The following is a 24,545-nucleotide window of genomic DNA, read 5'->3' on the forward strand; positions in this document are numbered from 1 at the left end:
AATGGGTATGAGGTTTCTTTTGTGGGTAATGAAAATGTTCCGAATTAAATAGTGGTAGTGGTTGCACAACCTTAACACCACTGAATTGTACACTTTAAAAGGGTAAATTTTATGGTATGTGAATTATATCTTAATTTTAAAAAGTCATTTATTTAGCAAACATTAGTGAATTCCTAGGGAACCAGGTGCTGGGTCAGTGCCAGACCCTGGGGACCCAAAATCTAGCAAAGCGAGCTCTCTGCCCCAAAGAACTGGTGATTCTTGCCTTCTTTGTGTCAGAGTTTATACCTTGCACTATTTTTTTTTTTCAGGGTTTTAGAAGGAAAAAAAAGGAAATAAAAGCTATTTGGAAATTTGCAAGTCCCAAGACAAATGCAAGGCTCGATGCACCTAGTGGAACCTCATGTCTAGCCAGTGGCTACCTGATAGTTCCCCGCCAGACAGAATTAGGACAGGCAGGATCTATGGGTTCTCTGCACCCACACTTTGGCACTGGTTTCTCCAGGGGCTTAGAGAAGAAGGTAGAGACTCCTACACCTCTGACTGTGATCCTTTCTTTGGCCCACATGTTTGGGGCAGGATGCCCGAGGTAAAGGAAGAGAGGCAAGGATTCCAGAGAACTGGAAGATGCAGCCTGGGCTGTGTGGGCTAAGGAGAGAGAGGTGCCCGTGGGAGGACATCACCTTCCCTCCCAGCTAAGTGTGATTCCAGGCACCAGCATCTTCTAGATGGAATTCATCACAATGCACCCTACAGCAGGGAGACTGGATGCAAAGGCCTTTTACCACAGCTTTTGGAAAAGGTACAGAAATGGCTACTTCTTATGTGCAAGTCCATGAAAACTGGGCAGGTGAAGGGCAGTATTTAAAAGAGAGTTGGGAGTATCCTGAGCTCCCTAGCCTGGGCAGTGGGGGCCTCAGCCACACCACCCACCCCTAAGTCTGCATCCAGCCCAGCCTGCAGGAGCAAGTGTCAGAAGCCCTCTGGGCTCCCCTGCCTGAATGAGGGGGTGCCATGGGCCTCAAGCATGTGCCCCCTTTCCTCCTCCTCCCACTCTATCCTCCTTCCCTTCCCCTGTCCTCCTCTCCCACACTGCTCCATAACAACATCTTAGAATGTAAAATAATAATAATAACAATAACAATAATAATAATAATAAATAAATAAATAACTTTTTTTAAAAAGAGAGAGAGAGTTGGTCCGGGAGCCGGGAAGCTGTCAATGAACTGCATGGCCTTGGGCAAACTAGCCTGCAATCTGTAATATCTATATACTGTGTATTCGTCGCTGCTGTGAGCCTGGCAGCATGCTAAAACACTTCATATAAATGATCTCATTGAATGTTTTCCACAACTGTGTTTTTTCTTGCCGGCTGGCTAGTGCCATGATTCTGAACCCTCGATCAGTTCCACGCTCTAACCAAATGAGCTAACCGGCCAGCGCCTTTTCCACAACTATCCTCTCTCCTTTTTTTTTTTTTCCTGGCGGGTGGCTGGTAAGGGGATCTGAACCTTTGACCTCGGTGTCACGAAACCTTGCTCCAACTAACTGAGCTACCCCACCAGCCCCCTTTCCCACAGCTCTTAAGGTGAATGCTAACATTTGCATTAAGTAAATGAGGACGGCTTATTTCACCGCTTGGTCAAAGCCGCTTGACTCTACCTCCAGGTCGTGGCTTGCAACCCACTGCCTTCCGCATCTTTGTCCTGCCTCGAGGTCTTTGCACGTCCAGAGCCCACTTCCCTCATACTCCGCCCAGAGTTGAGGTGGTTTTTTGTTCTGTTTTGTTTTTTGTTTTTCGGTGTCGCTTAACATCTGTCTTTCCCCAGACTGCCACCTGCACGAAGGCGGCCGGCATACAGCAGGCGCTCAGCCGGGACTGCGGAATTACAGTGTACGTGCGCGAAGGAGGAGCTTGGTAATGCGCCCTCGGTCGCGCGGCCACCTAGTCTCGGGTCCCGGTGGCTTTCAGGGCGAATTCCAGAAAGTCGGGCGGAAACTGAGCAGAGTCCTCACGGCTCAGGGAGGAGGCGCTGGCGGGCGGGGAGGCGACATCGGCGTCAGGGGCATTTGTTTCGAAGTTCAAGGCTGTTCGCTCCAGGCCAAGGACGAGTCCCAGGCGGGACGGGCGCGCGGGCGGGGCGTCGCCGCGGGCGGGAGGGCGACGCGGGCGCTGAGTCACTCCCTGCCCGCGAGGGACTGGGGCCGGCGGCGGCGGCGGGAGGCGGCCGGCAGGTGAGGTCGCGGCGCCGGGCGGGCTCTCGCGCCGCCACCGGCACGGGGGCGCGCGGGTCAGGGGCCTGTCGCACGCCGCGGCGGCGTCGGGAGGTCGGGGCGCGGCAGCGGTGGCTGTGGGAGGAGATGGTCGTCGCGTAGGATCCACGGCCCGGGCCTGCGCCACCCGGCTCCCCGGAACAGGAGGGAGGCCGACTCCCGGCGGAGGGCACAGGAAACTCTCCACGCTCCCCGCCCGGCCCCTGAATCCCTGCTACGTGTCCCCGGGGGAGACCTGGGGGAGAAGGGGACGCGGGGCGGGGATCCTGGGCGGCTCCGAGGTCGCCGCTGAGTGGAAGCTGCCGAGCGGTCCTGGACTGCTGGTATCAGAAGGCAGGGGGACAACCTGTCTCTAAGAGGAAAGTGTCTGGGGCCATCTGAATGCCCCTAGCCCCGGGACCCCTCCCCGAAACCCGGGGTTCCTCGGGGACAAAGACCAGCGGTGGCTAAACTAATGGGACGCCTTCAATCGACCTGGGACTGCTTTAGTGGGTGATGTCGGCGCTTCTCTTCCAACACCACCCTCTCAACACAGCTGGCCTTTCCCTCTGGCAAGGGTCTCTTTGACCCAGGGACTTACGGTGAGAGTGGGCAGGTAAGGTCACTTGGGAGTTCATGATCCTGCCCGAGGAAGGGCACAGGGCAGAAGGTCAGACGTAATTTGGGAAGGGCCTTACAGGCTCTGCAATTATGTTCGAAGGCCTGTATCAGGTTCTAGCGTGTGTGCGTGCAAGGCTGTGAGAGCACCCCAAGCTCTCAGATCCCACCTGCCCTCACCCCAGCACCCAGAGAGGAGTTCTCCAAGGAGCACCGCGTGTAACCACCAAGCCAGGGCCGGGTCTTGCTCAGGACTACCCAACCCATAGGAGATGGAGCTGGGGCAGGCTGACATACTCCAGGGCCAGCCTGGTCATTGTCTGGTAGTGAAATAAAGCCAGTGTCCAGGTGCAGGGGGTGGGCAGACCATGGGGGTGTTAAGGGGACCACAAAGTAACTGGCTCTGAGGAGGATGGACATGTTGCTTGACCTAGGTTTTTGGCACAGTAGGGTATGTGACACCCAATAGAACCCGTCTGCCCCAGAGCGGCCCCCTCTTCAGACTTCGAGTCCATTTTAGAAAATGATTTTTTGGATTACATTCAGCATGTGTTCCCTGGGGGATAGGCCATGGAATGTCCACTCAGCCCGGTCCTTAGTGTCCAGGGAGGGTGGCCACCTGCCCTTCTCCATGCCCCAGATGGAGAGGGATGTTCATGGTGCTTTGAGACACACTTTAGTGGCCCTTTTATTCAGGATGGCCACTCTGAAAACATTTCCATCCAAAGGGCTGGTGTTGAAATCTACCCTCGGCGTAAGCCGTAATGACTCAAAGAGCAGCATGGTTTATTTGTAATCTTTATGAAGCAATATGGGGTGACATTCTTGCTTTGATCAGAGCCCACATGGTTCCTGCTGTGTGTCTTCTCAAGCATGGCCTCTCAACAACTTTGGCATAAATGTAACTTTATCATTTTCAGTAGATTTCCCCTGGGATCAGACTGGGTTTCCTTGACAGAGAAAACAGGATTGACTGAGCAAATTCGAGTATAAACCAGATAGTGTGTGTGTGTTGGAGGGAGCAAAGGTGAAATTACTTAGGAGTTGCTGGACAATTAGGGTGTGTTCTGTTTTCTCAGGCCTTCTCTCAGGCTGACTTTCCTGAATCTAGGCCGATTTAGTTAAGATTCTTTGTGCTTCCTCCCTCGGCTTCAATGTTCAATTCAAAATCAGATGGTGGATTTGGCAGTTCCTCAAAAAGTTAAACCTAGAGTTACCATATGGCCCAGCAATTCCACACCAATATATACTAAAGAGAAGTGAAAACATGTCCACACAAAAACTTGTACTGTAAACAAATATTCGTTATTCACAATAGCCAAAAAGTAGAAACAACCCAGATGTCCATCAACTGAGGAATGGATCAACAAAATGTGGTATATTCATACAGTGGACTGTTATTCATCCATAAAAAGGAATGAAATACTGATATTATGTGCTACAACTTGGACGAACCTTGAAAACATGCTAAGTGAAAGAAGCCAGACACAAAAGCTACATATTGTATAACTCCATGTACATATACTATCTAGCATAGGCAAATCTATAGAGACAGAAAGATTAGTTGCCAGGGTCTGAGGTTGGGGGGATGGAGAATAACTGCAAATATGTACAGGGCTTATTTTGGGGGTGATACAAATATACTGGAATTAGATTGTTGTAATGGTTGCTCAAACTAGTGAATGTACTAAAAACCACTAAACTTACACTTCAAAAGGAGAATTTTATATGTCAATTATACTTCAATTTAAAAAAAAGCTAAGGGCCAGCCCATGGCTCACTTGGGAGATTGTGGTGCTGACAACACCAAGTCAAGGGTTAAGATCCCTTTACCGGTCATCTTTAAAAAAAAAAAAAAAAAAAAAGCTAGCTGGTGACAGTCCTGTCACATTTTTGAAGTTTTATTATTTCTGTAAAAATGACACATACATAAAAAATTCAAACAACACAAAAAGGCTCAAAGAAGAAAATAAAAACATCATCTGCGACCACTATTAGCATTTTGATTCAGAGAGCAGGTTGGGTCTGTTGAGGATTGAACTTGGGCAAGTTACTGAACTTTTTTCCAAGACAGACAGGAAAAACTCAAACCTCATAAATTTGAAGATATGGGTAAAGGTGCAATTCTGCTGACTGTTATAATCACTACAGGGATGTGTGTATACGTACCTAGGTGCATGTATCTTGCTGCACATACATGGGGTTAGGCTCTGCATGCGGTTCTATTGCCTGACTTTTTTTTGTTTGGTGGCTGGCCAATATGGGGATCCGAACCCTTGACTTTGGTGTTACAACACCACGCTCTAACCAACTGAGCTAACTGGCCATCCTCGCCTGTCTTTTTCATAGACAGATTTTTCACATAAAAACATTCACCCTTTAAAAAATGAATGGTGTATTAGTCCGTTTCTGTTGCTTATAACAAAACACATGGAGCTGGGTGATTTATAAAGAAAATGAAATTCGTTGCTTACAGTTTCCAAAGTCCAAGGAACATATCTGGTGGTGGTGACAGTGAACCCTCACATTGCAAGATGGTGGAAGCAGAGAGAGACACTAACCTCCTCATTCATTCTCCTTTTAAAGCCCTCTTAACTATGCCGATGACCACCATTTTTAATCCATTCACGACTGCATGATCCCACAATCTAATAACCTCTTCAATGCCCCACCTTTTAGTTACCATAATAGAATTTCCCACACTCAACAGTTACAGTGTGGATTAAGTTTTGGGGGAACATTCAGCCCAAGGCAAATGGCTACAGAATATTCCATTGTATGGGTGTATCATAGTTTATCCTGTGTTCTCCCACTGGTGCTGGTTTTTGTTGATTGATGGATTCTCCCATCGATTGAGGTTTCTTGCCTGGCACTCCTGCTATGTTAGAACACTTAATTGAATACCTATTAATTCTACACATGCATTTTGAGCACCTATATGGTATGTGGCTAGAAATGCAGCTCCCTGGCTCAAGCCCTCAGTTTAGGTGTCTGTACATGGCAAAGCAGAGGGGAGTCTGGCTGTCCTCAGGGGCCAAGCAAGAACTAACACTGGAAGAGCCAAGGAAAGTCAGCATGTCCAAGAGTATTGGGCAAAGGGCTGCCAAGGAGGAAGGGTTGATCTGTTGGAGAGTCACTGGCCTCCACATTCCCCAAGTGAGGGTGGCAGAGGTCAGTAGAGGAGAGAGGAATGAAAAGAGCAAATTCCAGGAGGGATGTCAGGCAGCCCGAGTGTGGAAGTGCCTCCCCTCCCTCATGCCCCTGCTGGGCCAGGCTGTGCGCTCAGGCCCCAGACCCCACTGAAAGTTCCAAAGAAGCAATTTGGCCTCACGTGGGATGTGCCTAGTTGGGCGAGGCAAGGGATTGCCCTTTGGGAAAACAGGTTGATGATCCTGCGGGCTGGAGGATCAAGGGCCCAACTCCTTGGCCAATTCACTGCCCATCAGGCCTGCCCTGGAGTGGCTGGGCTTTCTCTTTTCCTGGGAAGAAGACCCCATGAGGGGCCCAGGGCTCAGTTTCCTCGTCTGTGAAATGGGTAGAATATTTAAGCCTTAATGCGTTGGGGACCATTTGGCCAATGAAAAACAACTTTAAATCCCCTCCAATCCCCTGTGCCAGATCTACCCTCTCTCCCTCTGTACCTCTCTCCCCCAGGGGAGAAGATAGGCAGTGGGCATTTGAGCACTAATGAGTACAGTAATTGGGGTCCTGGAGTAATTTTGTCTTTGCCTGTGTGGGAAGATTTGGGGACCATCTTGGGGGCTACCAGGTCTTAGAAACCTGTGCAGACAAGGACATCTCAGGGTGTCAGAGCTGGTTGGGCCTAATAGTCTCCTATCATCATAGGGAAGAGAGGGAAGGGGTTGTGCCCCAGGCCACACAGACAATCAGGACAGAGAGGTGACCTTCCAGCTGCCTTCAGTGCTGCCCAAGATGGTTCCAGATGGGCTAGAACACACTTGCGCCCCAAGCCGTCCAGCAGCTTGCTGTCCTTCAAGGTTGACCTGAGTCCACTTCCTCCTTCCTTGACACCCTGACACATCCCCCCACTGTTAACCACCCTCTCCCTGAAGCCCACAGCAGCTGTCTGTCAGGCATCTCTCGCTGCTTTCTGTGCAGGGTGAACTTTGCTTCTTTCCTTAGCATCTCCCCTGGCAGCTGGTCTGTTACTGCCTCTCCTTAGGGCTTGGCACAGGCCAGGGGTGGTATGATTGCCTGTAGCCCTGAGCCAGCATCCCCCAACCTCTCCACTCCTCTCAAGGTCTCAGATGCAGTCAAGGTTGCTCCTTGGGTGGGCAGTGTGGCACATATCGTAAGCGAACTTCTCTGGGGTTCAGCTGGGCTGGAGACAAGGCTGCACTCCCAGGCCAGCCTTTGTCCTCTGGGATGCACCAGGTGACCCTGTCTCTCAGCCTCCCAGGTTGGCTGGGGGAGCCCAGGCAACTTTGCTACTCTCCCATTTCACCTCTGTGCTCAGCAGTTCAGCGTCCAGTCCAGTGCTTTCCTTTGCTCTGATATCCTCAGCTTCCAGCTCTGGGCCAAGGGTTCTTGAACTTTAGCTCCTCAGAGACTCAAACTCAAGGTTTGTTATCAGTTTGCTGGGAGCTGGTCAGGCTGCTCTGGTCCATGGGTGAGCATGAGCCTGGGATGAGCTTGGCCTGCAGACCGGGCCTTCCAGCCTCTGCAGACGCCCTCCTCGGATGACTGCTCCCCTGTCCCTGGGAGGCCCTGCACTCACTTCTCACTGGAGTCTGCACGGTAGCATTTCTCCGGACCCTCTTCCTCATCAAGAGACCTTTCTTGCTGCCCCCATCTCTTGAGGAAGGTACCCCAGTGTCCCAGGCCCTTTTAATGGAATGACCTGCCTACCACAGATCCCCCTCCACCTACTGTCACGGCCTTAGTTCACACCATATCTGTCTCAGTTCATTTAGTACTGCTATAACAGAATGCCAGACGGGACAATTTGTGACGAACAGAAATTTATTGGCTAATCATTCTGGAGGCTGAGCAGTCCAAGATCAAGGGGTGGCATCTGGTTTGGGCCTTGTTGCCCGTCATCCCCTGGTGGACAGCAAAAGAGAGGGTGTGAGAGCAAGAGATGGAACTCCCAGCCTCAAGCCCTTTTATAACAGCACTAATCCATTCATGAGGGTGGAGCCTTCATGACCCAAACCCCTCCCGTTAGGTTCCACCTCCCAGCACTGTTGCATTGGAGATTCAATTTGTAATACATGCTTTTGGGGGATGCATTCAAACCACAGCAACATCCTATTTTGCAGGGTGCTTGCCATAACCTGTTAATTGGCCTCCTTAGACATGGGACTCGGGTTGGTGACCTGTGAGCTGAGCAGAATCTGGTGGCAGTGTTTAAGAAATTTTTTTTGTTCCTTTAGTTGTGGCCTGTGGTGTCAGCTCCTCACAGGTGTGCCCATCATTTCTTGTTGTTGTACCCCTGCCCAGCTTTCTCACGTTATCTACCTGGTCCTTTGACTTTGTAAGCTCTGCCTTTATAAAGGCAGGGGCCATATCTGTCTGTCTAATCACAGGATCCACAGTGCAAAGCATGTCACAGAGTAGGAGGTCAATACATATATGTTGTTGAGTGAACATTACTCCCCTCTTCAGAAGTCTTTGATGAAATATATTGAGTTTTTAAAGAGGTGCAGAATGTTTAATGTGTGCAGAAAATAATCATGATTCTAGGTGCGTAGAATATTTCTGGAAGGATTGATATAAACTTTGTTGCAGTGGATGCCTCTGGAGAAGGGAAGTGGGTAGTTGGGGCCTGGGGTGTAAGCAGGATATACCTTGTTCCTTCTGAATTTAATTCAAAGTTTACAAAATTGGAATTTCATTAGGCAGAGATTTACTTCACTTAAAAAAGGTCAGTTGACGGCATTCAAGGCCTCTCCTGCCGTGGGCCCACTCCTACCCTCCCGGCCTCCTGCCTCTGATGTGGTTTTCTCTCCCATCCCAGTAGTGCCTGGTTTGAGATGGGGTCCCAGGTATCAGTGGACACAGGAGCTCTGCACGTGGTGATCGTGGGTGGTGGCTTCGGCGGGATTGCAGCCGCCAGCCAGCTGCAGGCGCTGAATGTCCCCTTTGTGCTGGTGGACATGAAGGACTCCTTCCACCACAACGTGGCAGCTCTCCGGGCCTCCGTGGAGAGTGGTAATGTGCTTCTTTTCGGGGCTGTCTTTGTGAGAGTGGTTTTGTCACCACTGTGGGGCATGATTTCAGGGCTAAGGCTGGTTTTCTCCACTCAGGGCAAGGTGCCTAAATTCCTCCATTAGACAAGTCCCAGAGAATCTCAAGGTCACTGGTGTTGAGCAGCTACGTAATGGGGCCCCAGAAGTAAGAGCTGAGCTTTTCTCAGGACCTGAAGCCCAGATTGGCCTTTAGGGGGTAGTGGGTACCCCAGGTATGCTCACTGGCTCGGCTTTTTGGCGGAGGGTGCCCCTGTTGGTATGCAGCTCAGGAAAAGGTTCTGAGTTACTCTGGCTTCCTGTGGACAGCCCAGATCCACACTGTGACCTCTTCTGTGTCTGTTCCCCAGGGTTTGCCAAGAAGACATTCATTTCCTACTCGGTGACCTTCAAGGACAACTTCCGGCAGGGCCTGGTGGTCGGGATAGACCTGAAGAACCAGACAGTGCTGCTGCAGGATGGCGAGGTGAGCGTGGTGGGGCTGACCTGACCATCAGCTGGCTTCAAGGGGCCCCCTGGGGGACCTGGGCGGGGTCTGGGACCCCTAAACCCCATTTGGTGCTGGGCGGATAGCAGATTCTTCATAAACAAAGGCTTGACCATGTTATTGGGCCTGCCCCCTTTCAAAAGCAAACCACTCAAAAGTCAAATGGTGAAAATGGAAGTCAGCTTCTATTTAGGAACACCAGTGACCTGCGGAGAGATGTTAGGCTAACCCATGCCTCCTGTAAACCTGGAGGAGACTGGCCAGGCTGAAGCCGTCTCCAAGACTCAGATTTACTCAGGGGTTTTTTAAGAGGGGGCTGAGGGAATGGAACCTGGGAAGTGAAAAGCAGGGGGGAGAGGGAGATGAGTCACGGGGTCTCCATGCAAGGAGCCAGGTGAAAGGTCTTGCCAAGACTTTGTCTGGTTTCTGCTCCTGTTCGTGCTCTTATCTCAGGGTCCTGCTGGAGGGGTGGGATCAGCATAGCTTTACTGATGTCTTCCTTGGTTTCCCAGGGTCTGGATAGTACGCGTAAGTCTGCAACTCCAGGCTGGCTGGAAAACAATGTTACATTCATGTAAATAATGTCATCTTGCCCCATACCCAAAGTTCAAAATAGCAAATAAACATGGGAAAACAGGGCACTCAAAGAAATGCATGCCAAGGAAAAAACTGTGTCCTTTTAACATCTTTTAGAACCCATGTGGTTTTAGGTCCTAACATGGCTTCAGTCTTGCTCACTCCAACAACCATAGCAACCACAAGAACATGGTGATACATATTTCTTGAGTCTTTCCTGTATGCCAGACACTGTCCCAAGCCTTTACATAAATCTCATATAATGATCACCGTGACTCTATGAGGTAGGTTTTACAGAGTGGCTTGCCTGAGATCCCACAGCTGGCAAGCGACAAAGCCAGGATTTGAACCCAGGCAATGTCACCCCAGAGCCTATGCTCTGAATGCCAGTGTCCCAAATGAATCCCAGGTCTGGCTGGCCCAGAGGGGGCCTTCCTCACTGTCTAGAATCAACAGTTAGGCACAAACATGATCCCACATCCCCTGGATTGGGAAGTCACTGAGGGCAGAGGCTTCCCTTCCCTTGTCTTGGTACTCCTTACCCTGGTGTATGTAGCTCGGTGCCTGGTATATACCTGCAATAACTTGAGCTCCATCAATGAGCTGCCACCAGCCCACGCACTGGATGGAGGGTCCCCTCCAGCACAGCCCCCGACTCAGTACTTGATGCTAAGGGGGGATTAAAAAAGGAGACAATTCCTCTGCTCAATGAGTATGTGATTTAGTGTGAATCAATTGTCTGTAAGTTACTTTTAGGGCTGCAGAATCTCCTGGCTGGAAAGATTACCGAATGTCTCCTAGTCCTGAGGTTTTGGGCCATGCTTTTCAGAGCCCTGGAAGTGTCCATAAGGGCATCTAGGGGCTCTAAGGGGGACCTGGGGGCTGACCCTCCCATTGGAGCAGGTTGTTTTTGTCAACTTTATATATTTAGGCTACAAACATGATTTCCTTTCCTTTCTTTCTTTCTTTTTTTCTTTGGTGAGGGTAGGAGTGGGGCCTGTCACCTAACTCCGCGTTGGAAGCTAGAATGCTCTTCTTCCCCGTGAGCCTCTGTTTCTTGCTGACCTGCCTCCTGCTGCGGGAGCTCAGCTCTCCTGTTTCCAAGCTGGATGGTGCTGGTGAAATCTGCTTCCTGAGATGCTCCCCCCGCTTCTAGTGCTATCCCTTGGCCCAGCCAGTTTGGCGATTTTGCTCCCCTCAACTGAGGGCTGCCTCGGTGTGTCCAGAGGGCCTCCTCTGCCTGGTGCTCCTTGGCCGGTGAGCGCCTGGTGTTGGATGCAGAAGCCCAGTCCTCTGCCGCCCTGTCCTGCCCTCATCTTTCTTTTTCTTGTTCCTCACAGGCCTTGCCCTTCTCACATCTTATCCTGGCCACAGGCAGCACCGGACCCTTCCCGGGCAAATTTAATGAGGTTTCCAGCCAGCAGGCCGCCATCCAGGCCTATGAGGACATGGTGCAGCAGGTGAGCTGTCTGCTGGCAGGTGCCAGGCGGTGAGGCAGACCTGAGGACAGCTGTGCTGACGCCTGGGGCTGCATCAGGGAGGCCAGGGAGGGCTTCAGAGCTGCTGTCACGCAGCTGTAGAGTTGGAGAGTTATTAGGAAGAGTTATTAGGGAGAAGAGCTTGGGCCTGTCTCTGGAGCCTGTGCCTGAGCACCCTAGACCTGCCCATGTTGCACTTGGTGTGCCCCCGATTAGGCTCTGTGGGGCTTTGCATGCTCACATCCCCTCCCTTTGGTGCAGCGCTTCCCAGTGTGTAGAGCAGGCTTAGATCTGTGATCTCAGTCAGTTTTCACAGCCATCCTGCGAGGCAGGTAGGAGGAAGCACATTTGAACCTGATTTGGGGAGGGTTCTCAGCCCATCTTTGGCTGAGGCACCCTCCCGGTAGGCTGAAGACCAGGCAGGGGTGGTTGTGGACGTGTGTGTTTCGTTTCCTCTTCCAGGTCCAGCGCTCGCAGTTCATCGTGGTGGTGGGAGGAGGCTCCGCGGGAGTGGAGATGGCTGCAGAGATTAAAACAGAATATCCCGAGAAAGAGGTGGGCAGGCTGCCTTAGCTTTGGACTCTAAGCAGTCAGCTTCTTTCTGCATTGTCTAAGGAACATCAGGAATTTGCTCAGGGCCTGGAAGGCTGCAGCTCCACTCACATAAACCAGGAGTGTGTGTTTCTCATCTTGTGCTAAAGTGCGATTCTGCAGGGAATTTTCCCCAGACAGCTAGGATCCCACAGCACCTGACATTATGGAGCTGCTCTGGGTGTGTCCTCATTCAGCAAGAGGTCCTGCCCTCTGGTCTAACCAGCAGCATCATGCCCAGGGGAGATACCTTACAAAAGTTGAACTCCCGTGTCCCCTTCAGAATTCAGGTCTTTGTGATATAAATACAGACTTTGATAATCTTTTCTTGTTGACAGCCAGCTTGGACAAAGACACTTCAGTTGGCTTTTTGGTCCCTTTGCCTGCTACAGTAGTCCTTACCCTGGAACAGCCACACTGTGGTCCATGCCCTGTGGCAGTGGGGGAGCCTGCGGTGTGGCCCTTGACTACCCACGCTGGGGAGTAACTGGCCAGCACTGGCCTCTGCCCATGGGAGGGTGGCATCAGCCTGCCCTGTTCCCTTCTAATGCTGGAGAGATCGAGAACTTGTCTGGTGCCTGGAGAGAAAGAGAACACCTTGGCACGCTGGCCAGGCCTGAGTGATGCTTGTAATTACAGGGCCTCTAGGCAAGAGCGTGCTTAAGGCCCATGCTAGCTCAGCTTCTGAGAGCCCCACAAGCCTGTGGATGGTTCTTTTTTCCCTAAGGATAGGCAGGTTGGTTTTGAAAAGAATAATCAATATGAGTTAATTTATATTCATATGGCTATTCTCTGACAAATTGTTGGAAATTATTATGAATGATAGATGTAATTTATTCATTTTGATTTATGAGGGCCATATAGGGAAAAACCAAACTTTTTTCTGAACACTCAGTCAACACTTCTGTGACCAGATGTGTGGGTTTTTCCCCACACTGGTCAGTTCTCCAACACCAGCTGGGTGTCCTATAATTCAATTTAATTCTGACACTAACCAGAGTTAGCGCAGACCCCACAGATTAAGGGCCTAGTCCTATGAGACTGTCTTTACTTCAGACACCAGTTGAAACTTCTGTCTGACTTGGCTACCAATTAGAAGTTCCCATGACCCCTTCTTTGGGTTTGAAAATTTGCCGGAGCAACTCACAGAACCTAGGAAAATAGTTTACTTACTATTACTGATGTATTACGAAGGATATTTTAAAAGATGCAAATGAAGAGCCAGATGAAGAGGTACCCTGGGTGAGGTCTGGAAGGCCTGTCCCTGTGGAGGTGGGTGCGTGACCCTCGTGGCATATGGACATGTTCACCGACCTGGAAGCTCTCTGAACCCTGTACTTGAGGGATTTTTATGGAGGCTTCCTCACGTAGGCATGATATATAACTCAGTCTCCATCCCCTCTCCCATCCCTGGAGGATGGTGTTGAGCTGAAAGTTCCAACTTCTAATCATGGCCTGGTGTTTCTCGTGACCAGCCCCCATCCTGGAACCCACCAAGAGTCACCTCCTAAGAAAAAAAGATGCTCTTATCCAGGAAATTCCAGGGGATTTAGGAGCTCTGGGTCACACGCTCCTATCACTCATGAAGTTACAAAGTTCTTAGGAGCACTGTGTCAGGAACTGGGGGAAAAGACCAAATAGAATAAATGATTTTCCTAGCACCCCTATTTATAAGGGCTTTAAGAGCTCTGTGGAAGAAACTGGGGGCAGAGACCAGTGTTTATATTTCTCCTTATTTCACCGGGGGTAAAGACCAGTTGGAGGTAGTGTATTAGTCCATTTTGTGTTGCTATAACAGAAATACCTGAGACTGGGTAATTTATAAGGAAAAGAGGTTTATTTGGCTTATGATTCTGGGACAGCTGCATCTGGCACGGGCCTCAGGCTGCTTCTACTCATGGTGGAAAGCGGCAGGCAGCTGGCGGGTACAAGCAGATCACATGGCAAGAGGAAGCAAGAGAGAGAGAGAGGGGGAAGGTGCCAGGCCTTTTAAACAACCAGCTCTCACGGGAACTAATAGAGTGAGATGTCACTCAGGCTCCCTGCACCCAGGGAGACCATTAATCCATTCATGAGGGATCCATCCCCGTGACTCAAACAGCTCCTGACACTGCTACATTGGGGATCAGATTTCCACGTGAGTTTTGGCAGGGATAACATGTCCAAACTCTATCAGGTAGTAAATAAGATCAAATAACTCAGTGTACTACCATATGTTTACAATTAGACAAACAAGAGCAGCCACCCTTTATTAAGGACTTAATTTGTGCTGAGTTACGTACTTTATACATATTTTCTCATCCATCATCACAACATTCCTGCAAGTGGAACTCATGCCCATCTTAGTGAGTCTTCGGGAGGTGTCTGATTGAGTGTCGGAGATGGGATTTCAGCCCAGGGAGTCTGATTTCACAGCCCAGGCTTTGAACACGATTGTAGCTGCCTCCCGCTTCCGCCTGATGACCCCAACAGCAGGTAGACCTGCCTGGAGGTGTGAATTTTAGAGCCAGCTTTAACGCTGACAGCCTGATTCATACCTGGAATGTCAATGGCTCCTATACAGATTGTATAATTATAAGTGCTCAAGGTGGCCCTAGGGGAGGCATGGGCCATGGAGCTTTGGTGTACTGCCAGTCCTCTGGCCCAGGGTGGCAGGCTGGTGCTAAAAGAGTCCACCAGGAGGTGTGGGCTCAAGCCCAGCTCGCCACTTACTGGTTCTGGCTTTGGGCAAATTACTGCTCTGGGGCCTCAGTTTCCTCATCTGTTCACTGGAGGTAGGGGAGGAGCTGGGCATTCCTGTGAGTTGGAGATGTAGGGGTTCCTTCTCAGTCTCTGTGGTCTTTTTGTCCCCAGGTCACTCTCATTCACTCCCAAGTGCCCCTGGCCGACAAGGAGCTCCTGCCTTGCGTCCGGCAGGAAGTGAAGGACATCCTCCTGCGGAAGGGTGTGCAGCTGCTGCTGAGTATGTGGGACGTCCCCTCCCCCGCCCCTCCCTGGCCTGGTGAGAGGTGTCACTGCCTCCAGCAGGAAGGTGCCGTGGCCCACCCCGGGCTGTCTCTCCCACTGTGTCCTGGGTTGAGCATGAAGCTCCTGGAAGCAGTCTTGCTGTCCAGCCAGAGGTCGTTTCTGTCCCCGGGCAGGACCCAGTGCTGACAGGATTTCCATGCCACGGAGGCAGCCATGTCCTGCTGCTGCTTTGGGCACAGTGCGGATGGTGGGGTGCCTATTTGCAGAATACATTTTTTAAAAAGTGCACTAAAGGATTTGCCCTGCATTATGGTATCTCTGTGGTAGAGGGCATAGGTTTTTGGTGCATTTTGAAAGTAGTGAGGAGTGTGGCTTTTGTGCTGAGCAGGACGGAAGGGAACCACCCAGTATGTTAGAGAGTGGGGCTCTAATCCCAGTGGTGTGACCCCCACACTTGACTATTCTGGGCTTCAACCCCCCATTTTTGCAGGGAGGGAGTGAAGTGTCTGCTCTGGGAGCTTCTCTCATGGCTATCACAGCCTCCATTTGGTAGCTGGGTGGGGAGGACTCTTACCACCTCTGCTTTGGGCCGTGAGGATGGTGAGCTGGCTTCTCTGTCTTCTCTGGCTTTGTCCTTTGTCAGAGGAGTACCCAGTCTCCTGCCTAGTTAAGAGGGTATAGCTGGCATTCAGAGGCGTGTTTGAGGTCTTCTGTTGAATAGCTTTGAATAGCTTTTCCCAGAACTTCTTGGGAAACTCAGCTCCCCTTCCCTTCAGTGGCTTCTTGGAACTTTCCTCCAGTTGGATCCCTTGGGGCCAGATGTCCACACTGTGCTTCTCGGAGCAGTAGAGTGGACTGAGAGGGGTACGTCTGCAGTGGAATAATTGCCTCGCTGGGCCACAGCAGTCCGGGCCTTCCGCAGGGTCGGCTGTGGCTTTGGTCCCAGCCTCAGTGAGGTAGCCACCCTCTGCCAACCTCCTGGTCATGGAACCCTCTTGGCAGGTGAGCGGGTGAGCAACCTGGAGGAGCTGCCTCTCAGTGAGTATCGAGAGTACATCAAAGTGCTGACTGACAAAGGCACGGAGGTGGCCGCCAACCTGGTGATTCTCTGCAACGGTGTCAAGATCAACAGCTCTGCCTACCGCGGTGCATTTGGTAAGCAGGTGGCCGAGCCATGGCCGCCTCCCCAGGCTACCTCCTCACTTTCCAGCGCTCCCTGAGACCGTCCTGCAGTACCCGCTCCCAGGAGTCAACAGCTCCCTGCCTTCCTGCTTCATCCCGGCAGCGCACTTGCTTACTTCTGAATTGTGGCATTGAACTTTAAATTCAGGTTTAAACTCTTGCTGTGCCTTCCTCAGCTGCAAGGATGGCTTAGCTCAAGGTGGCCATGGTGACCAGAATCTTCTGAAATTAGGGCTGCTCCTATGGGTAAGATGTGGGAACAGGTTTCAGGGAGAGGAGAAAGATCCATTTTGTTTCTTTCCTTCTCACATGGACGCAGAGGAAGCCTGGGGCCAGGCCTTTCTCTATGCACAGGTGCACTGCTCTCCCCAAACCCAGATCCAAACATTTGGCCACTTGAACTTGGAACAACCATTTGGGGAGTGGGGACGATAATATGGCCTCATTTCTTAAAGCTCAACATTTATTTAACTAACTGGAGGAGGGGGAGGTGGACTGACATGTGTTTAAGTCTCTATGTGTGAGCAGGAGACTCAGTGGCCAGGCTCTGTGGTTGCTTTCTGTCCCCAGGTCTCCGTCATTTATTCCCGAGTACCTTCCCCAACACAGACCTCATGCCTTGTGTCCAAAAGGAGGTCATTATCCAATCTCAGAAGAAGTCAGTCAGGCCATGCAGGGGGTGGACTGAGGGCTTATAATGGACAGAGATCCCAGATTTCAACTCCTAATTGTCCTCATGTTGTATTTTCAAAAATAAGTTCTAAGTCCCTTAACAAAAGCAGTTTAACATTTATTAATGCCTGGCATTTATTTTAAAAATCAGATCAATGATGGCATTCAAAAGGAAATTTAAGACTTGGCTAATCATTATAATTTTTAAAGAGTTATATGCATTTTATAAAAAGAGGCTTGCTGGTGTTCTGACCTGATTCCACCCTGGGATCAGTAACCTTGCCTTTGCAGGAAGAGGTCAGAGGTGGGGACTTTGGGCAGGAATAAAATAGGGGGGAAGGACCGCCCCTTAAGCACGAGCCTTTGGAGATGACTTGACGTGGCAGCTAGACATTGCTCTCACCGTGTTGGTGGCTGCCTAGCATGGCAGCTCAGTGTCTTGGTTTTGGTGTTGTTTGCCCAGCAGAGAGCAGACTGGCCAGCAATGGTGCTCTGAGGGTGAATGAGCACCTCCAGGTGGAGGGTTACAGCAATGTTTACGCCATCGGAGACTGTGCCAATGTGAAGGAGCCCAAGATGGCCTATCATGCCGGCCTCCATGCCAATGTAGCTGTGGCCAACATTGTCAACTCTGTGAAACAGAGGCCCCTCAAGGCCTACAAGCCAGGTAGGGGAAGCCTGTGTATTTCAGTTTCAAGAGAATTGGGGTTAGACATGGGGGAGGCCTTTTTGGGCTATCAGATGACCGACCACTTGAACAAAGTTTCAAAGCGGGTGAAAGAAACATCTCTCTAGAGCTCTTTAAAAATAAATCAGGACAAATAACATATTAAAAAAAGAAAAAAAAAATTCACCCACCTTCCTAAAATTCTCACACATTTCCCTGCTCTGTGTCCAGCAAGGGTTTGCACTCTGGGAGGTGTAGGCGCACGATCGTTAAGCAGGACTCTGGTTTGCGCGCGTGTCTTTGCTCCACAGGTGCACTGACGTTCCTCCTGTCCATGGGGAGAAATGATGGCGTGGGCCAGATCAGTGGCTACTATGTGGGTCGGCTCATGGTTCGGCTGGTCAAGAGCCGGCACCTGTTCGTCTCTAAAAGCTGGAAAACCATGGGGCAGTCCCCACCCTGATGGGGAGGCCAGGTGGGATACGAGGCACCGCTGCAGCCAGGAGAATAGACCGCTTGACAAAGGATGCCCACCTGGCAAGTACTGAAGGGCAAAAGCTCTTTTTCTGGAGTGAGATGCCAATGATATACTGACGGGAAACACATGTGTAAAACTAGAAATGGGAGAGGGAGAGGCATTAAAAAACAAGATACTCCCTAGAGGATTCTTTCTGGGTTTCAAAGGTCTGCTTGTAGCTGTACTTGCCAAATGGCCCACTTGTGCTGGCTGGAATTCCTTGGGGCAGGCACAGCCAGCATTCTGTGCCCCAGGCTCCTCTTGGCTGTGCACACGTGTGTGTGGGTGTGTGTGTGTGGCATTCAGATCTCTCAGAAGAGGGCAGAGCTGGGCTCCTGCTGGCCAGCATCCTGTCTGTGAGGGCAGGAAAGAGAGCCTGCACAGAGAGAGACCTGCTAAGGAAGGGGAGCTGGCAGGGCATGATGACCTGTACCCCAAACCTCTCCCATCACATCAGGGGTGGGAAAACCCATACATCCTGCAACAACCAGGTTGTTAGAAGTCTAAGTTCCCTAACTTAATCTTCGTGAACCTTTTCATATTTCCATTTTTAGATCCTGACTATAGACCACAGGTTATATTTAAGAAGAAAGAGACAAAATTTCCATCCAGGTTAACTCAGAGTGAGTTTTTACAAAGCTAGCAGGGGTTATGGCCAAGCCTCATCTGCCAGCCATGGAGGAGTTTCAGGAAATGCAGAAGAGATGATGTGACCCTTTGGTGGGTGCCATGTGGTAACCTTCAGGGAACAGAGGGGCGTTCAGCAGGTGACCCCAGTGTATTACTAGGTTACCGTTATGGGCAAATTTGTAAGTGACAAAACTCCAGCTGATGCTGGGGGTGGGGAGGGGGACCCTGAGGGACTTTGTGGGTTTGTGCTTCTGGTTTCCTGGCCACCCTGTGTCACTTGTCAGGAGGCCCAGGCATGTGGCAATGATATCAGCCACTGACTATGTTAAGGTACATAAATGACTCCTCTATTTAGGAGAGATCTTCTTTTTTTTTTTTTTTTTTAAAAGATGACCGGTAAGGGGATCTCAACCCTTGGCTTGGTGTTGTCAGCACCACGCTCATCCAGTGAGCAAACTGGCCATCCCTATATAGGATCCGAACCCGTGGCCTTGGTGTTATCAGCACCGCACTCTACCGAGTGAGCCACGGGCCGGCCTTAGGAGAGATCTTCTAATAGGGAGGAGTCCATTTTGGACCACTAAGTGAAGTCTCCATGGCAGAAGTGGCTGATGAGATCATCTGGATATATTCAGGCCCTGACTCTCCTTGCTGTGCTCCTCCTCTGCTCACTTTTGATGGTGGCCTCTGGGTACTCGGACAGAGTCTCTGGGACACCAGCCTCATTGGGGTTCTCAGCACAGCCCGTTTGGACTGTGGCCCTGGGTCTGTTCCATCTTGTAGCCCAGGCCCAAGTGAGACATGTGCCTCCCTCCCAGAGGACGGCTCCCCACCTGTGGCTTCATCCAAGGTATTCTTGTGGACCGTGGCCAGCAAGCTCACCCTTTCCAGAAGTGGGCCCTGCTGCTGTCTGACCTGGGGCCTAGCATGGTGGGAATCTCAGCCAGTTAGTGACAGGCCTTGTTCTATTTACTCCGGTAACAATCTAGAAGTATCCACCCGTGGGGATACAGTTCTCTAAACTGAGGAAATATTGCAATAAAAGAATGTTATAAGAAAGACACTGGATCTTTTATTTTTTCCTTTCATTTTTTTTTTTCTTTAAAAAACAAAATGAAACAAAAAAAAAGCCTGAAGCAAAAACTCTTTAGGAGTAGTTACAGATATTATGGGGGTGGGGGTGGGGGGCACTAAACAAAAGAGAAAAGCACCAGTGAAATGTCTTTCCCATTTTCTTCTCTCCATGGAATGCAGAAAACCAACAAAGCCCGAGTCACTTTTATGTCCTCTTCCCTTGGAAAAAGGAGGAACAGAAGATTTAAGGATTTTGAAAGGATTTTTTTGTGAGTGTGTGTAAAAGTCAATGCTATAAATCTAAAACGAGGTCTGTTTTTTTTTTTTAAAAAGTTCTAAAACAACAGGAAGGAAACATGGAAAGAACCCCTGCGTGGAGACCTGGTTAATTACGACTGAGGCTCTTTCCGAGGAGCAAACGCAGAGGGCTCCTTCCAGGCAGCACCCGCTCCCGCTGCCTCCACCGCCTGCTGCCCTTCCAGCCCTTGCAACTCCCCTGCCGCACCCTTCCTCTCTCCTTTTAAAAAATAAAACCCCACTCTGGTGACTCTAATCCTCCGGTGGTCCCTGCTGGGAAGCGCAGCAGCTACTTGGTGTCGAGCTTGGCCATCTCCTGCACGTAGATGCCGATGCTCTCGCTGTCAAAGAGCAGGAAGTACACGTTCTTCAGCGAGGATGCACTCGAGTCGTCGAAGTGGGACGAGATTGCTTTGAGGGTCACCTGGGCTGCCGTCTGTTTGGGAAAGCAGTTTCTGTGCCAAAGCAAGAGAAGAGCCAACATCATTTCGGTCTCCGGGACCCACTGGAGTAACTCTCCCAGCAGCCTGGGAGGACGATGTGGTCCCTTCTTATAGCTTACCACACACAGGGCTGGTCCCTAGTCAAAAGGGATAGCTGGGGAGGAGGCACTTTATAGGTACCAACCTGACTCAGAGAGGGACAATGACTTCAGCCAGGGTCACAGGGCTGGCAGGTGAGGAATGCCATGTATTTGACTCTATGTCGCCTGACTCAAGTTGAGCTTGGCTTTAAAAAACGCTAGCAATTTAGCATTAAAAATACCTGGTCTTCCAAAAAGCAAATATAGGTTTTATTAGCTCCCTCAAAACTGGCTACATGCTAATCAGATTGTTTATTCGGGGGCAAAAATGTATGCTCAAAAGCTCGCCTTCGTAATTACTTTTTCATGCACTTAATATTGCTCTCATTATCTCATATAGACATGCCAATGTGATTTTGGCAGCTGTGACTCTAGGCAGGACCGGGTTGGTGAAAGATTGCTAAAGGCCTGAAGTACTAGGGAGTCACTGATAGTGCTGGCTGCCAGTTGGGCCATGGCACCAGCCTCTGGGGACATAGCTACAGTGGTCATTTGGGGTCAAGATCCCTGAGGAAGGTCCAGGCTGGGCCTGCCTAATATGAATTCTGACTCACATGTATGTAGTGTTCTAGCACAACATAGCACTGCCCATGGTCCCGCCAATAGAAGAATTCATCCTGCCAGGCATTGGCCTGGACTGTGGAGGCCCAGCACCATGTACTTAGGTTGAGATATGATCATAGCAGGGACCCAGGCCTCATTATTTCCCCCTTAGCCTTCCCATGACACAGCTACAAATCATATCTGTGTTATAGAGGAGCAGCTCTGAAGATGAGAAGGTATTCAAAAGTAAAGCAGTAAGTTGCTTGGCCAGGAGCATGCGGGGAGAAGAAGTGCTGCATGCCAGAGCAGACATCCTCCTTGCTTACCTGAACTGATGCCCTCTGGGGCATGTGACAATGAACACAGTCATTTCTCCTAGCTCCCTTTTAAGGGGGCCCGTGACGAGAGCCTTTCACTTCTCTGGGTGTACTGGTCAAAGCCTCAACCTGGCTCTGCTGTCTCCCAGCACAGCACAGGAATCTCCCTAGGGATTCTGAACAGGAGGTCTGGGGTAGGGCCTGAGATTCTGCATGCCAGCAGGGATGTCACTGCTATGGATCCATGGACTGCACTTGGAGTATGGGCTTTTCTGATCATGTGTTCTGGACACGGATAGCTGGTGGGAATGTGGGCTTTGAACAGGGCAGGCTCCCAATAACATGCCACCTTGCCTCTGCCTCCCCCTCCTCCCCTGAAGCTGCCTTTCTCTCTGGCTTTACATCAAAGAAGCAGGGGAGCTGGCCCCACACATGGGAGACCTGATGCCCTGTGAGCCCGTGGGCCCATTTATCTGTGTGTTGCAAAGGCTGGAAACTGGGTTCATTGCTCTATCACTTGGTAAACATTCTAGGCTGTGCTGGCAGCCCTTGGCTGTGTCTTCTGGAATGGCCAGATCAGATGGGGATCAGTGGGGAGCAGCTGGTTCCCAGGGAAAAGGCTGGAAGAATCAGCTCAGGAGAACTGCATCTTACCTGCCACTGGGGAAAGGAGGGAACGCGACAGATTTGAGCTTTTTGTCCTCTGCCGCCGACAGGCAGTTTTTGATGGTCTCTTCAAGCTGTTCTTCACATTTGTCGGAGCCCCACTGAGGGATGTGACAGTGGATGACAAATTTGGCTGCAAGTCCACTGGATTGGCTGACGGCGGCTGGGAATGGGAGAAAGAAATGCTGCAGGTTATTTCCTGAGTCTTCCCCTTAAGCCGGGGGTCAGGCCGAACCTCATGGATCTACCTGTTAAATCCGAGGGGCACAAGCAAGTGACAGAGAAGATGGATGCAAACGTTCGTGCTTCCCATGAGGACCACGTTTGCCAGAGAGCAGGGGCGGTGTCAAAATGGCTTTGGGTAGTCAGCCCAAGGTCCGGATAAAAGCGTTTAATGCTGATTTGACAGGATGTATTTTTCACATGGTCTACTGACTAGTCCCTGGATTAGGCTGCCTATTCGTGATGGTTCCTAGTCAAAGGAACACATGGAAATCATCTCTGGCAGCTATGATAGGCTGAGTAACAGCCTCCCCCAAATACTCTGAAATCTGTGGGTGTTACCTCATATGGCAAAAGGGATGCAGATATGATTAATTTAAGGATCTTGAGATGGGAGATTGTCATGGATTATCTAGGTGAGACCTAAATGTGATCACATAAGTTCTTAGGAGACAAGAAGGTCAGAGGCAGGAGAAGGCAAAGTGACGATGGGAGCAGAGATTGGAGTGATGCGGCCAGGAACCAGGGGATGTCGCAGCCCGGAAGCTGGAAAAGGCAGGGAAGGGATTCTGCCCCGAGCCTCCAGAAGGAATCAGCCCTGCCGGCACTTTCATTTTAGCTCCTTCAAACCCACTGTGGACTTCTGACTGCCAGAACTATAAGAGAATAAATTTGTGTTGTTTGAAGCCACTAAGTTTGTGGTAATTTGTTATGGCAGGAATAGGAAATGAATACAATGGCTTTTTTTTTTTTTTTTTTTTTTTTTAATACAATGGCTTTTTAAGAATGGACATGTCTGGACCCCGCCCAGAGATCCTGACATGGTAGGCCTGGTGCAGGGCCTGTGCTTATGTGATCTTAGGACCCCCATGAGGTGAGAACTGCCGAACATGATTGTACACTTCCTTGGACTGGGATTGTATTTTGATCATCTTTACATACCCTGCATTGCAGGGGTTCAAAAACAGGTTATGAAATTGGATTATGCCAGCCTCGTCTCACAATTTCAGTCATCTTCCTTTATTTTACTTTTTACTGCCCCAAACAGTTCCCATCAGTGGCAGCACTGTGATAAACACTATGGCTGCTGAGAAGCTTGAGAGAAGTCCCTGCGGCCATTGATCCCCAGAGGAACAGTTCTGTCTGATGCCCTGGCCAGGCTTAGGCCCCTTGGGGCAGCGGCAGCTGCAGCCACAGGCTGCTTGCCCCTAAGCCACCTGCCTGGCGGAGCTGGCTGGCTGTGCCACTCCAGGAACTGGTGTAGTTGGGATCTCTGGCCCTCCCGGAGTGGCCAGACCATGGCCACTAAGGGGCACTGTTTGTAAAATAAATGTGTCTGCCCTGTTATGGAGCTGTGTGGGGGGTTGGTTTGAAAGATTTATATGATGCCCACTTATTTTATGGGAAGTGTTTCCTAGCAATGTTCACAGTGTTAGAGCAGCTATGACTGCACATGATCAGAAGGGTGGTTGGAGAGTAAATCCAAGGAACCCCTTAGTCAGGTAAGGCTGTAAGCTCCTTGCCTTCCCATGCCTAGCCGAGTGCTGAATACAATCAAACATGAGCGATTAAGTGCCAGGATCAGTCAACAAAGTACTAGTGAGGCAGCGGGCATCACACAGCCATGTGGCTGACTCTATGACCATGTATATTTGTGCATCAGAAGCAGGATGTCCCTCTATGGCCTGCACAATGATGCCCCAGAGTTCAGGGCTGTTCTTAGAAATTCCAGGACGCTGGGGATTGGTCCCACCTGCTTGGGGCGATTTTCCTAAGGCCCTTACTGCTATCCTTGCTGGAGAGTTAGACTCTTCACAACTATGGCTAATTTATTTTATGTATATATATTTAAACTACAGTCATGTTACCAGCTGAATGGTATTCTTTTTATTGTGAAGTTGTTTTTTAATAAGAGGAATATGCTCCTATTGGCAGTGTCAAACATTCAATGGAGAGAAAATGATTTGGAAGGTAGCTCACGATAACACTCCAGCCC

At 50.3% G+C, this 24,545-nt stretch overlaps 2 protein-coding genes across 8 annotated transcripts in view; one reads left to right on the forward strand and one right to left on the reverse strand.

The window, feature by feature from the left end:
- The first annotated feature begins 1,948 nt into the window (after positions 1-1,948).
- On the forward strand, positions 1,949-23,228 carry AIFM2 (apoptosis inducing factor mitochondria associated 2). Of its 7 annotated transcripts, XR_010024038.1 has the most exons (10): positions 1,949-2,235; positions 8,852-9,045; positions 9,431-9,546; positions 11,484-11,603; positions 12,084-12,176; positions 15,066-15,174; positions 16,182-16,334; positions 17,497-17,700; positions 18,012-18,237; positions 20,255-23,228. XR_010024038.1 is itself a non-coding variant. In XM_063101958.1 (9 exons), exons 2-9 carry the CDS (start codon positions 8,868-8,870, stop codon positions 18,161-18,163), a joined length of 1,125 nt encoding a protein of 374 aa, XP_062958028.1. In that variant the 5' UTR covers positions 1,949-2,235; positions 8,852-8,867; the 3' UTR covers positions 18,164-18,355. The 7 variants fall into 7 exon arrangements, 6 of the variants coding, with proteins under 6 accessions (XP_062958028.1, XP_062958031.1, XP_062958033.1 ...); XM_063101958.1 differs by lacking the exon at positions 20,255-23,228 and having other exon boundaries at positions 18,012-18,355; XM_063101961.1 differs by lacking the exon at positions 20,255-23,228 and having other exon boundaries at positions 8,855-9,045; positions 18,012-18,355.
- The window catches only part of LOC134381979 (core histone macro-H2A.2), a 57,483-nt gene continuing 53,306 nt past the window's right edge, over positions 20,369-24,545 (reverse strand). The window contains exons 8-9 of the mRNA XM_063101965.1: positions 22,316-22,490; positions 20,369-20,673 (exon numbers count right to left, since the gene is read on the reverse strand). Coding sequence (XP_062958035.1) covers positions 20,508-20,673; positions 22,316-22,490 — 341 coding nt within the window. The 3' untranslated portion in view covers positions 20,369-20,507. The remainder of the gene's footprint in view (positions 20,674-22,315; positions 22,491-24,545) is intronic.

Source organism: Cynocephalus volans, chromosome 7 (assembly GCF_027409185.1).
Source record: "Cynocephalus volans isolate mCynVol1 chromosome 7, mCynVol1.pri, whole genome shotgun sequence".
Classification (NCBI taxonomy): domain Eukaryota; kingdom Metazoa; phylum Chordata; class Mammalia; order Dermoptera; family Cynocephalidae; genus Cynocephalus; species Cynocephalus volans.